Source organism: Xylocopa sonorina, chromosome 1 (assembly GCF_050948175.1).
Source record: "Xylocopa sonorina isolate GNS202 chromosome 1, iyXylSono1_principal, whole genome shotgun sequence".
Classification (NCBI taxonomy): domain Eukaryota; kingdom Metazoa; phylum Arthropoda; class Insecta; order Hymenoptera; family Apidae; genus Xylocopa; species Xylocopa sonorina.
Window position 1 is genome coordinate 20966693 of NC_135193.1, and position 14673 is coordinate 20981365.

The 14673-nt window shown below is 50.0% G+C and overlaps 3 protein-coding genes across 4 annotated transcripts in view; all 3 read right to left on the bottom strand.

The window, feature by feature from the left end:
* Window positions 1-14673, bottom strand: part of Pnpase (polyribonucleotide nucleotidyltransferase 1) — a 159182-nt gene that overhangs the window by 57295 nt on the left and 87214 nt on the right. The gene's annotated exons all lie outside the window — the stretch shown is intronic.
* Bruce (BIR repeat containing ubiquitin-conjugating enzyme) overlaps window positions 1-14673 on the bottom strand; it is a 167438-nt gene that overhangs the window by 42273 nt on the left and 110492 nt on the right. The gene's annotated exons all lie outside the window — the stretch shown is intronic.
* Window positions 1-14673, bottom strand: part of LOC143426797 (uncharacterized) — a 107275-nt gene that overhangs the window by 11342 nt on the left and 81260 nt on the right. For both annotated transcript variants that reach the window (XM_076900455.1, XM_076900446.1), the window contains exons 2-5: window positions 4396-4433; window positions 3024-3410; window positions 751-984; window positions 409-615 (exon numbers count right to left, since the gene is read on the bottom strand). In XM_076900455.1, the coding sequence (XP_076756570.1) occupies window positions 409-615; window positions 751-984; window positions 3024-3410; window positions 4396-4433 (866 nt within the window). The remainder of the gene's footprint in view (window positions 1-408; window positions 616-750; window positions 985-3023; window positions 3411-4395; window positions 4434-14673) is intronic.

Consider the following 14673-nt stretch of genomic DNA (forward strand, 5'->3'; position numbering starts at 1 on the left):
GGGAACACGGTGGCCAACGGCTTCCAGGACCGTCTATCGATTGCGGATACGCGACAACCCTTTGAGACCGACGACACGGGCCGACCGCCGACGGATATTTCCTCTTCATTGTTCGCGTTTCACGCCGCACGAGGTTTCGCAAAAATTCCCGCAGCCGATCAGTCGCCATTTATTTTCCGTCTCGCGTTTTCGACGGGATTGTTTTTCACTCGCGCGGTTCCTCGCGCGATTTCCACGAACGACCGCGAAGGTCGCGGCGTGGGATGCGTCTCGCAAAACTTGGGGATGGAAAATTGCTGATAGGAGAGCGGAGAATCGTTTGGAAACGAGGAAAGTGGGAAGAGAGCGGCGCGATTAATTATTAAGCGATTAATTATTAAAACGGAAAGTTTTCGCCGACAAACTCACCCCCAGCTCGCGGAGCTTTCGACGTTGCTCCTCCTCGGTCGCGTATTCTGTAAGTAAATAAGATTTCAGGTCCCTCAGGACGGTTTCTTGCCTCTTGTCCAACTTCTTCGGTCGCTCAGCGTCCAACTCCGAGTTCCTCTCCTCCTTAACGATTTCACCCCCGCCTCGAGCTCCCTCCGAGTACGTTGGATCCTCCAAATTTATGGCCTAGCAAACGAAACAACGTTTCTGGTCAAATACATAAATAGAGTCGAGAGAGAGAGGGAGAAGAGAGATATTTTGACCGCGTTGGGACAAACAGCGATGAGCGTCCCTCTCGTTGGCAACGATTACGACCCTTACCCCGTTCGACTCGACGTTCCTCCTTCGTATCGCCTCGCTCTCCTCGCTCAGACGATTGACCGTGTCCTCTGGCGGTACCAGACTCTTCGGCACCTGCGTCTCGTTCGTTCCAATCAGGATCTCTTTTTGCGTGCTCAGTTCCTTTTTCACGGTGGGCACCCGTTTCGTTTTCGTACGGCTGCCCTCGCTATGGTTCGAGCTCCTCTCCTTTTTGTACTTCAACAGCTCGGCCACCTGCGATTCGAGACACTTCTGTTGGCGTCACTGTGTTACGTGCGTCAGAGTGAAACGAAAGAAGATTGGATCGCGCAGTTGTAAGAAGAGTAAAAAATTAAGATGTGCAAGTGGAATCGTTTCTGACGATCGACGACGGATAATTGTGGTTCGTCCAAGTGGATCGCACCCAGCTGAGAGGATACCAGAACAGCGCGCGGAACAAATTAAACGAGCAATGTATTTCTATTCCGAAACGAACGCGAAATTGCTTCGACGGAGGAGAAAATATGCGAGGACGTGCACCTAAGTAGAACGAAAGAAACAGCGTGGGTGCATGTTCAGCCCGGGAATGGGTGAAATACGATTTCTACGTGACTGAGTTCAAGAAGGATTCTGTTTCACCAGGAGTCGAGTGTTCCGCGATGTTCATGAAGTATGCAGAGCAACGATTAAATTCTCTGCCGCTGAAAAAACCGTGTTTTAACTTCTCCCAAGTGGAGACAGCTCTGATTCGTTGCAGCCTCTGATTTCGATCTTCGAACCATCGCGACGAGTATATAACCAATTGCGATGCTAAGATCGCGTTCGAACGATTAATTAATCTGGCGACCCAATTAGATTCTTCAGCTGAAAATCTAATCCAATCTCTGGCGATGTTTCGACCGGAAGTTGAGATGAAACGAGGACACCAGAGAGAGAGAGAGAGGGGGAGGGACCAAATGGAAGTGTTGCTCTGGTGGCTCCTTGAAAATTTCAAGTTTTCTTTTAAAACGTTACAAATGGCTTTCCAATCGCGGAGTAACACGGGCTTTTGTCGATACAAAGTGTTTCTCGATAGGTCTGACGAGACTGGCTCGCCTGTACGTCCGTCGATAAACATTAAACGACAGAACGATCCTTGGTGCGTTGAAAGCGTCTTCGAGACTCTCTCTCTCGTATCGTCCTTCTCCTCGTCGTTTCGTACTCGTTCCAGCGTGCTCCACATTCCCTCGAGAAGCACAAAGGAGACTTGTTTTGCATTTCGTCGATAAATCGAAACTAGTACTTTCCTTCAACGAACCGTCATCCGGAATACTTCGAGTTTGGTATTTAAAATAGGAACTCTCGCAAATTGCGAAAGAATCCTTCAAGTATACCTTCGAAAGTTGAACTCGTTAACCGAGCGAAACGACGAGTCGACCTCGCGATAACTTCGCGCTTTCATCAAATTAGAGCCGATTCTTTTATTCCAATTTCATTAATTTCCCGTAACGAACATTTTCCGTGCTGGAGGATTAATCCAGCGGATTCAAGGTTGCACAAAAATCCTCTGAAATATCGTCGAGCGATTCCGCGATTATTCCGTTTGATTTTCATCGAGAGTTCGAGCGCGAGTCGAGTCGCGAGCGTTATTGAAAATTCATAGGCGCGAGAGAGAAAGGAAGAGAGAAAGAGGGAAACACGCTGCGACCAGCAGGATCGTGCACGAACGATTGAACTGACGTTATCCTGGCGCGCGGCCAGTTCGATCGTAAATAGAGGGGCGGAAAGCGAAGTAAGAGATGGGCCGCTGGTAGGTCAGGGTTGGGCCGTCGTCGGGTCAGGGTTTTGCCGCGCGAACCCTTCCAACGAAACAGTGGTCAAGGCTCGATTGCAATGGTTCTGCGAGGAACCAGGTCACGCATGGAACCAGGCCGCGTGGCCACTCGATCAATCGAAATTCCTCCGCTCTGTTAAATCGCTCGATCGAACGAAAAGCTTCCTCTCGTCCGACAGACAATCGTTCGCTTATCCAGTTTGCTCTGGCAACTCGCTGGTTAATTGACCACTTCCGTTCGAAATTCCACGTTGAAACGAGTTCTCGCGTTAAAGGATACACAGGTTCCCGCGAACGCACGCTGCTTTTTCTCAGAACCAACGTCGTTATCTCGCAGAGCAGCAGATACAAACAGTAGTGGCAGTAAGAAAAATTAGCTCAGCTAGAAGTTTCGAATTCCCATCGAGGAAAAACGAACGGACGTTGCACGGTGCAAAGAAAGAAGAAAATGGAACAACACTGGGGAAGAGTAAGAACGTACCTCTTGGTCGTACTTGTCGACGAGCTCGTCGGTGAGCGCCTCGTTCGACGCGACATCCTCGTCTGAGCTGTCGACGGTGATCACCTCTTGCGAGTCGAAGCTCTTCGTGTCGATGGACGCGCCGTCGAGGAGCCTGGTGGACGGTGCCGTGGACGCGTTCGAATTCCTTGTGTCGTCCCTCGACATCGCCTCGTGCGACTCTGCGACGGCCTTCAGCTCGTCCTCGTACTCGTCCCCGCCCTCGTAATCCTTCTCCTGCCTCTCTGCCTGCTCGTTATCGGTCCGCTCGACCCGCTCGCGTTCACCTCGCGGGTCACCAGCGAGCCCATCGTGCAGGGCGACGACGCTTTTCACCCTGGTCGCGTTCGTTCTTTCGGTGCTCGCCGCCTGAAATAGAGAAGGTCGCGTGCGTGGTTGGGCTGCGATGCTCTCGTTTGATATTTCTCTCGCAACTCGCCGCGAGTTGGGTGTGCTGTTAACCGCGGCTAACCCCTGGAGATCGGAAACTGTGGCGTCGAGAAGCGGAGGAAGCAATTTGCACGTAGTAACGAGGGAAACTTTCGATTCGCCTGGTTTTTTTCTTCGTTCAGTCCACTGCAAATCTCTCCGTACTTTCATCGTTTCGAATTCACGCGATTATTTAGTCGAAGCGAGCATGTAAATTTCATTTGTCGCGCTGCGGATTGTTTTAACGCTTTTACCGTGATTCGTTTTTTTTTTTAGGACAAGCGAAACCCAGATACTCGCTAATGGACGCCCGTTTATCCGTTTGCCCACGGTTTATCAATAATCGAAAAATAGCCCGCGCCGTCGGCGGACGTTAATGGAGACCGCGTGGAACAGCGGAACCAATGGGGAGACGGTCCCCTCCTGAACATTTACGCGCGACAATGGTAACGCTCGAAACGGTTCCAGAGACACTCGACTCGGTTTACGAGCTTTGTCACCCCGCGGCGGAGAACAGTTATTGATTTCTCGTGTACTTTACGAGTCCCTTTCGCCACGCTTACGTGGACGAACTGGGGAAAAACCACGTCGTTGTCTACCGTCAAGGTTGAAATTTACGACCGTCTTCGTCGAAAACGCGACGAGCTCGTCGATGCCACCCTTGTTCCGTAATTACGCGCGACCACGAAATTGCTATATTTCTTATCGCAAATGGGATTGTTCAACGCGAGCCCTTGGTGTCTCTGGTTCTCGCGTTACCTGCTGGACAAAAAAGACTCAGGTACGCCAAACAAGAAGCGATTTACGATACGTTTCGAAGCAGCAACCCCTTTTGCATTACGGCTTCCGTTGTTGGAGTCCACTTCGTTGCAGACATCGCGTAATCACGCGGATAGAAGCGTCGTTGCGATTAGAGGACACTTACGGCTCGTTGCGACCAATCCTGCGCGTTGCTTCCTGGGTCTGCAACAAAAACAGGAACACAGGCGGTTAACCGTGACTCCGAGGCACGTAGCGACGATCGTGATTCGCGATGAACGAACCAGAAGTTTCCTGCACGATTTCACTCGATTGCGTACTCGCGGCGAGCTCGCGAGCGAACGTTATTTAATAAGCGGTGAGAAGTATGAAGTTTAGGGGGCGATAAAATTTGTAGAGGCTTCCAGAACGAGGACGGAGTCGCGGATTAAATATTGAAGTCGGAAGCGCGAACGTTGGGGCGAAAAAAATACGATGGCGGGGAAGAATAGCGCAAGAATCGCGATAAAAGGAACGCTGAACGCGAGCGGAGGAGGTCAAAGCGGCGCGACGCACAGTGTGAATGAAAGAAAAAAAAAAAAAGAAAGAAAGAAAAGAGAAGAAAAGAGGAGAACTCGCGAATGCGACGGGATGGAATCGCAAACAGGAAGATGCGAAGGCTTTAGTTTCGACGGGGGGAAAAAAAATTCGCTCTCTTTCAAAAGCGCGGAGATTTTTTCCAAGCTCGCGAAAGTAACTCTTTCTCTGAACACGGAAGCGAAACCATTTCCTGGATCCAGCTGCTCGTCATAATTAACTCTGGAAACGGCAGAGGCCTCGCTTTTGCTCTTCCGTGCGATTTTCAGCCCGCTCGCGTTCCCCACCGACCTTTCAGGTGTTAATTACTAATTACACGCGCGCGTTCGATTCTCGCCGCAGGATCCTCGACGCGCGTTCAGTTGTCCTCCAGCGTTCTCCAACGTTTTTCGAATAAATTCCTGGTGCGCGCGTGACGAAAACTTGGCGGTGGGATCGCTCGATGGACGGAAGATTCATCGGGAGCCACGATCCCCGCGGTATTAATTCAAATTCGCCAGCGCGGAATTTTTAAGCTCGTCGCGGCGCAGCGGGGACGCGGAATTAAAATTCCCACGAAACGTACCGACTGATCCGCGCCACGGGGATTTTCCATACGGTCTTAATTTATAAGCCCGGTTCGATGTCCGCTTATTTAAATTCCACGCAGCATGAATTTTTCAAAATTACACCCAGCCTCCAACTTTCAATTACGCGCTGGTGCCGCGCGCCTGGCGACTTCGAAATTAATTCAAGGACGGTGGAAAGTCGCGCGATAAAAGATTCAGATGTCCCTTGGCACGCTCGAGTCGGTCGTCCCCTTCGACTATCCCCAGTCAACCGAATTTCTTATCGTTCGACCCGCCCTCGACGAGTCGCGATTCTCGCGAGGTTTTCGCGAGTTTCTCGAGGACGCGTTTATCCTCGTCGCTGGTCCAGGACGCGAGGACGACGCGACAAAGGGCGGTATCATCCTCGCGAGGACCTGGCGAACGCCGTCATCGATCGGGAACGATGAAACGCGTAATTGGCACGTAATGGAGGCTCGCGGAGTGACAAAGGAACGAGCCTGGCAAAGGTTGTAATTGGCTGCCCCGGGTAATCACGACTCCCGATGGGAACTACATCGATTAAACATTTTAATCACACACTAACGGGGCCAGTGAAACGAGATAACGGGTGGCTCGCGTTGCAGCGTGCAATAATTCCGGAGGAATCGATGCCGAAAACTCGACGCAACGATGCGCTCACCCGAGTTGTCGTCGTTGCAGTCGCACGCACGTGAACAATAACCACGGTGAAATGAATCACTGTACCGTGCACGATAACGTATGGACGGTTGGCTAGTTTTTGCGGCAGCCAAAACTGCGCTTTAACTGTCTTCTGCTTCGTCCACGCTTCGTCCCCCGCCTCGCGACGCGTGTATACATTTTTTTTTTAAATCGGAAAACAATATTCTATCGAAGTGTTACGAAGGTGCACGCACGGGCAGGAGCAGCGCGGGTGGGTGTTGATTGCGTTTGAAATTGAATTTTCCAGTGAACGCTCGATTCATCGCTCGAGATGGAACGAGGATCGCGAAGCTCGCGTACGCGCGAGGCAGGAACTTATGCGCGTGATTAACGCGCGCGTACGAATGAATATTTCTACGCGGTTTCAAAGGACGCTTTTAATCGTTATTATGTCGATGATCGCGAACGAGGCGGCGGCGAAACGATGAATTAGACCCGGGCGTTGAATAATTTTACGATTAAATTGTTACCGTCGCTAATCGATAGGTGCGCGCGTCAACTCGAACGCACGGACCAGCGATAAATCGTCGTGTTTTTAACGCGCAGAGACCGTCGACAAATAATGAATGTTTACTCGGACTCCGAAATACGACTGTCCGCTTAAAAAAGCCGAATAATTCGTTCGATGAGCGCCTCTGCCTAAATTAATCCCGTTCCTCTCCAGATTCACGCGCACCCTGCTGCCTGCAACTCATTTTAACTGCGCGATCACTCGCGCTCCTTTCGCGTCGTCGATGAATCTTCGCCCTCGAGGCGTCTGGCGGGAAGAATGATCAACGAACAACCGTATAAACGCCAACCAAAGCAACTAGCGAAGAACCAGAGATTTATACGGACGCTGGGCGGCGATAATTAATTCGCGGATAGACCGATAAGTTAAAAAACATATTCATCGTCGAGGATAGATTTTCATTATGCGCGCGTAATGGCCGCTGGGCCAGTGTATTCCACTTTAAACGGCGGCGAAACCAGCGCTCGTTAGCGCGATCGATTTGCAGCGGTGCCGGAATCCGGCAGCGATTTTTCAACGCGTCGGTTGACAACGTAATATCGTATCGCTGGTCCGTACGGGGGACGCCGATATTTCTATCATCAGTTATTTCCCCGGGCCCGTTTATGAGTTCGAAGCGGGCGCGATGGTAAAAAGGAGGCTGCCCTCCTCTTTATTGCCCTGTTTTTCGCGACCTCGACCACCTATTGCACTGCTCGGACAAAAAACGGTCATAATGGCCAGCCACGACGTGTTTAGAAGCGGAGACGAGAGCCAGGATGGAACGCTTCGTACGACGGGTCGTACAGACGTGTTTACGATATCGTTCTCGACGATTCTGAAACGAACTATGACTACAGGTAGTTTGTTCTTGTACAGTGCGAACGATTCTGAGTGCGTGGGCGACAGAGTGTTTAGAATGAAATAAAGCGACTGCGTGTTGCTGGGTTCAGAGAGAAGAGAGAAGAGCGTTTGGAACTGAGCGACAGGATCGTGAGACTGAGGATAATAAGGGTGGCGTGGACGTGACCGCGAGCGTCTGAGGGATGCGTGAACAGGGTGAATCTAAAGGGAGAAAAAGTCAGTGTTTAGCGAGTAGCGATAGAAGAAAGATCGAGGAGTATTTAACGAACAGTGAGTTAAAGTAGGAAGTACAGAGCGTCTAGTAAATAAGTCTGCTAGTTAATAAAGTACACATTTATTTATTAACAACAGCGAAGATTCATTCGACCTACATTCTTTCTTCAACGCGACTAATAAAACCTCGCGTTGATCATAAAAAATCTGTCGTTTGTAGTTACGCGATGCTCGAGTGCGTTGCGATGCTTGTCGCAGCAGAAGTTTCCAATCGCTTCGAACGAATCAACCTCGCGAACGAACCCTTTCGTTGAAGAAAAAAAACCAGAGGGATTGCCAGCTGAACGCGTGCCAGCGTTCCCGATCGGGCATTAATATCGTCACGATCCCCTCGATCGCACTCGAGCGAGCTGCTAATTGCGGCTCCGCGCTGGTTCCATCGGCAAAGAAACGATGATTTATCGCGGCCAGGCTCGTCGCGGTCGATTAAACGGATTATTCGAGGGCGCGAACGGAGGATCCGAAGAGGAGGCCGCGGTGTTCTTGGCGCGCCACTCGTCGACGAACCGGGAAATCGGTCGTTCCGTTGCTCCCACGAACGAGGCGTACATTTCTTTTTTCTCATCGCGAGACAGGAATTCGAGGGAGCTCGTCGCTTCCCGTGGCACGACCGAGTAAATAATCATTTCCATCGAAAGCCAGGCTGCGATCGAGCCTCGACGAGAGAAGTAAGAGACTTATCGAGGCCGAATATTGGCCAGCAGCGATCGCCGCCACGGTTTTCCGATACCTCATCCGCGTAATCCCTCGAGCAACCTTCCTCGACTTCCGTTCCCCACCCTCTGGCGGTGGAACGCGCAATCCGGCGCGGTCTGCGCCCGCTGAAAGGGAATCCACGTGGCTGGTGATCGATTAATACACGCGGCGACGAGCACGGGGAAAAAGCTTCGATCAAATGAACTTCGAAACACGATAGCGTGTTTACGCGCGACTTTCGAACCGACTGGTCCGGTTCCCTGTCTGTATCGATCGTCGATCGATCGATCGAGGCAAAACGAACGAGACCAGGGTTTCGTTTTCGATCGACGAGTCGTCTCGAATCGAAGAGCTCGCGAGATCGAAAGCACGGATTGTACGGGTTACGAGCAACCTGTATCTGTACTGAAAGCGATCGTCTATCTGCAACGGCGATCCGTTTCATTAACGTTACAGTTCGATGTATCAGGTGGTACGCGTTTCCACTGCAACGCTGTTAATCGTAATCTGTACCGGTGAGCACAGTTGACCGACGCTTTAGGGGCTTTCTGAATAATCTTTATCGGGTGCGTCGGCTAATTATGCGCGGACGCTAAACGTAGGCTCATTAGTCAAATTACCGTCGATGGAAACAACGAACGTTCTGAAGAGACAATCGAGCTGGTAATAAGCGGCGATCAACGAATCCCCCGATTTAAATTCAAGCGGCACGCCGTGGCGTGAAACACGGCCCGTGATCATCGAGCGGTGCACGGATATTCATCCCGCGACTCGCGTCGATTCGAGACGCGTGTCAACATCGATTGAATCTATAATCCTCCATCGAGGGATTACCGCGAGCCCTTCAGGTGATGTCGAGGGTTTCGGATCGCGTGTTCGGTCATCGATCCGCCTAATCAGTCCGTGTCGGACAAATCATCCCCACATTTGACCCCGGATACCAGAGTACGTGCCAAACCGTCAAGCTCGGGTAATTTCAGTACCGTCTCTGTATAATCCTTTCGTAGTTGGACCGTTCGGATTCGATTACGATCGAAGAAATATGTTCGACAGCCATTTCGAGCGAGACGATGACGGTTTTTATAAAAACTCAACGCCTAGTGCTTAGGATAACCTTAAAAGTCTACGCGAAAGAGCGTTAAGCGAACGATAGCGTTAGAAATATAGATTTATTTATCGAGAACACTCTGTATTATAGTTTGTGCTATTTCTTTTTTGAATTCCCTATCTCCAAATCCCAACGCTCGACATAGTTTCTCCTACAATAATAAAAAGTGTGTCGCGATCGATGCACCCCTTTATCTCACCCTCCGAAAGGAGACCAGAAACCACGATCAGAGATAATTTAATCGTAACGATTGTAATGGAATTAGAAACAACCAGTCCTGGACCACTATTTCCTTTCAGCAATCTGAACAGAGTACACGCAATGCGGTTTTTATCGACTGGAGAACGCCGAATCGCGGAGTCAATAAACGGCCGTTTCCAATTAAACTCTCGACAGGACCAGCACGGATCTCCGTGGTGATCCTGGGGAGGCATTAAATCTAGTTGCGACTCGACGGGGGGGCCGCAGTCCCGGCGAACTAATTAAATTTCATTGGAACCGGTGCTGGGAGCGTCTTATTAGCGGCGGGATCGAGGGTCGATCGCTCAACAGGAGGATAATTCGCTCGTGCTCCCTTTGTTTCTGCGGAACGGTGACTAATCGGCGGATTAACGACAGAACTGGCGGAAGTTGCCCGACGTATTTCCGTAAAACATCCCCGCGCTGTCCCGTCGACGCGATCTCATCGCTATGCATTGCAAATTTAGCCCGCGATCCGACCGGAAGCTGGCCAACCGTCGCGCCCCAATTTTCTTCGGCCCGCCCTTCATCTCTGTCCCTCTTACAATCATCTCCTCCCGTGGGTGTTGGTTTTTCTCGTTAACTTTTTTTCCACCGACACCTCGATGGATAAATACCCCGGTCTCGCTGGCTCCCCGTTGAACTTCTAATTTAGATTCGTGGGATTCCTGCGATTATAATTTCAGAGATGGACTCTCTCTCCGCAGGCTTTGCCTCGCCTTTCCCGCGCGGCCAGCTTTTTACCCCGAGTCTCCTTTAATCTCGACGTTTTCGTTTATCTTTCGATTTCGTCGCGAATTTCTCGCGAAAAATTCTAGCCTTTGTGTGCCTCGCCACTTGGCCGGGAGCAACTTTTTAATTACGCTCGCGAGCTCTGCGCTACCCGATGTCCTTTCCCGGTACCATTCTCCTCCTCCACTTGAACATACATCCGGTTGAAATTTTGTCAGACTCCACCGTGTCTCCTCGATCCTCTCGAACTCCTTCGAATCGACTCGCGATCAGCTCGTCATCGCTCGTCGCGATGTCCTCTTCGCAAAAACGATGCTGCTTTATCGGAAGGATCGTTGGACGATATCTGCGAGGCGCTGGCAGCTCGCCTTCGAGCCACGTATCTCGACAAACAAACGTTTAAAGCCGCGCAACTCCAATTCTCTCGCGGTGGTGAACAAACAGGGGGGACACGCCGTTCGCCTGTTTGCAGTGGGAACAGCAAATACCCGTATCGAAGCCGCGCGATCTCGCAATGCCTCGTCCTCGATAGAAATAAGCCAGCCTGCGAGCGACGGTGCAAACATTTCCACGGATCTCGCTGGCGGTGGCGAATCTCTGGTGATTATCGAAACGCGACGCCTTCGCAAAGAGAATCGCGCGAGCCGTTTCCACCGACTCAGGGCAAATTCTCGATGAAAGCTAACCGGCGAGGTTCGTATATCCTTTCCAAAAACGGATTTACAGGCGATATCGAGCAAGAAGTGGCTTCCGAAACATCCGGTCATCGAGGGATTTCCCTCTGAACCGAGCAAAGCTGCGTTGATCCGTTTGCTGGCGTAGATCGTTCCTGTATTCTGCTAGGAATTGTTTATGCATCGAGTGCCTTCGAATTGGTGATATCTTCGAGGCAATTAGCCCTTTGCGATTGTGTGTCTGCTCTTAGCCAACGCAGCAAAGAACTGTGCTAAATTTATGTTGCATTCGTCGTGCCTTAATCTTCGTTCAGGATATATCAGTTTATACTTTCTATGAAAGAACAGAACTTTTACTTGGTAAAATTCGAAATAGTAGTTTAAAAATTGTTGTTAGTGCTTCTTAGTTAGTTCTTGCTTCTTAAGATATTTCGAAATCATACTGCAAAATGGCGAAAAGAAAGCTACCTAAAGAAGAGTACTGTGAAAGTGGAACTAGCAATGACTAACTTTATTTTGACAATTTCTAAACAAAAGAATGAATAAATTGTGTTTCTCTTTTCACAATCTTGCAGACTATGTATCGATGCTCAGCGGAAATGAATTACGACAGCTACGTCCAAATTTAATATAATCGCGAAGGGTTGGGAACGGAGGATATCGTTCTGGTTCTTTCGCCGTTCGAATCAGCTCTGTTTTAGAACATTTCGCATTATTTGGGTCGCTGGTTATGTTTATTCATGGCACGCGAACAGCGCATTAGCAACTTTGTTGCCGAGTCCCTTTGAGCCTGGCGTTGTCCTTTGACTGCGGAACGCAGCAGCGCAGAATTTTGTGCATTGTTAATTGGACAGAGCCGAAGCGGCGAAATCCTGGCTGACGATCACGAACGCCGCTGGTATCGATCGTAATATCGACGGCTGCCCTCGCAACGGCGCTGTAATCGCTCGTCGACTAATCGGACCGCGATTAAGGACGCTGATTAATAACCACCCGGATCCGACTTCTTTCCACTTGAAAAGTCGAACCTGGCGAACCATCGACTGGAAAAATATGAGGAAATTCTCCGAACTATCCCAGCTGCGCGCGATGAGGATCGCAAATGAGACGGAAGCGCGTATAAATCGGGGCCAAGAGTTCGAGGCGCGATAATTAGCTCTTCGGTACGATTCCGTATAATTGAACCGCGCGGTGATACGCTCGTTATACACCTCTGTGTATAATGAAGAGGTTGGAGATGCAAAGCTGGCTAATACGCTTCGCCACCGAGTCCCGTTGTTGCTTAACTCGGGGTGAAGCCTCTCTGCAATGCCTTTCGTCCATGGCGGAGCTCTCGACTGGAGAACCCGTCCGTGTCCAATTGTTCGTCACTTGTACGCGATTGTTTAGCGCAGATCCACGGGAATTCAGGCAGTCGCGGCGTCGTAAATTCCGAGATTCCTGTCCAACGCTCCACAACGGCTATATTTCCAAGATATGGTCGCGATCCCACGGTCCATCTTCAACTTACCAGGAACAGCGTCCGCGGTCGCAACTTCCGCCGTTGCGGTCGCGATAATTGCGAGGCTGGTTCTCTCGTTCGAGACGAGTTCCATCGCGACGATAATTTCACCTGGACGTCTCCCTCTACTTTCGCCTGGAAATTAACGGTCGTCCACGCAAAGAAATATAGGCGAACGTGTCGCGTTATCGCGCGACGCAGCCTCGAAATTGCCTGGTAATATGGGGCCACGTGGTTACAGCCAGCGGGAATTGGAAATAAAATCCAGAAACCCCCGACTGGCTAAGAAATGCAATCAACCAGCCGGCTACCGCGTCTCGTTTTTCTTCATTTTTGTTAATCTCACGGTTCGTTGACAACGGAGCCGCGACTCTGCCACCGCAGCATCCAATTTACACCCCATAGAGACGCGGGGCGACTCGCGCAGCCCTCTGCGATCACGCTGGTTCGCGCGTTTTTCTTCCCCCGCGTTATTTCGTGTTCTTAAGCGACGGAAGCTTAACGGATCGAGTTAGTACGAAGAAGAGCAGAGATTTCTGTACATCTTTCGATCCCAACACAGAGGATCCGATTGCAACCAACGATATAAACTACTTTCGTCGCCACCATTCTCCTCAGAGCGTGAAAGAAGTTTGTCTCTCGAGTAGTTAAATAAAAACCCAGCTAAACTTTGGCTTCGAAATGAAATTTCGATTCCTACGGGGTAACGCGCGAGGTTGCTGAAGATTAATATCGATCCGCGAGTCCACGCGGGGGATACCGATCGCGTCTGAATCGCGAGCCAACGCGAGTGTTACGCGGGAATCCGTTTAACGGCAACTTTTCAAGCGACTGCCGTCGAGATTTATCTGGAAACTTTCCGCCAGCCAACTTTCACCTTCGACCCCCCACGACCGTCCAAGAAACGTCGATACTGCCCTCGGAAAATTCTACAAATCTCCTTCGATGGCACGATCGCGTTTATATATATTAGAATTACTTCGAGGCGAAACGTATTTTCACGCGAACGGTTACGACTGTTTATCCTGTCGTCGATGGAAACCGAGCTTGCAGATCCACTTGTAACGCGCTCGTAGATCGTCGAAATCGGGGTGAATTAATCGAACGTACCAAGGACCACGTTTCCTCTGCGACTGCGAGACTGCATCGAATTCGATACTCAGTTTAACTTGGTTCTGAGTCTTTAAGTCGATGTTACTTTGATTAATGTAAATATTAATTCGAGCAACTGTGCGTGATTCAATGGTGGCAGTTCAGCCACTGAAATTGTAATTTAATAACTGACTTTCTCCAGTACCTTTGCGCGTGTCTGTTTCATTCTCTTCTCCTCTTTTATGCTATTCTTCCGTATTTTTTTCTCTCTGCGTTTTTTATCTGCCCTGCCTCTATTTTTAAGGGTCTTTTCAACCCTTTCTAAGATAGAACACTGCAGCCTCGCGATATTCTGTCCAAAGTCTCGAAATAGAAATCGCTTGTCCCTTTAACAATTCCTTCGAAGGAATATCCTCGACATTGGTATTCGAATAAAAGTTTCTAGCCTATCGAGGGAGCAGCGATCGTCTTGTCTCCGCGCGATGGAGTTTATAATTCGTTTTGCATCGTAAGGGGCGTAATGGGCCGCGGAATCGATAGGGGTGCCCTGGCACCGCGGCCTCGTAACTCTTACACGCCATTCGAATTTGCATAATCGGCGAGAGTGGAGTTCGTACCGTGATTTTCTTCCCTCCTTCTTTTTTCTTTCTCCTCGCTGCGTTTATCCGCGTACTTATCGCTAGATAAGGATCTTTTTCTCTCTTTCGAGAGAGAGAAGCATCGAGTATATAAATATCTGAATTTCGATCGAGTAAATTAATAGGCTACGACCATGGATAATTAACTTCGACGAGTAAAGGGATTTGATTAAGAGACGAAGAAAGAACGGGAGTTACTCGAGGGGGGTGAAAGCCACGGAGGAATTCTAGGCTCGTCCTCCTCGATGATCTCCTCAGCAGCTAAGCGTCCATTGTCCCCGCTCGAATA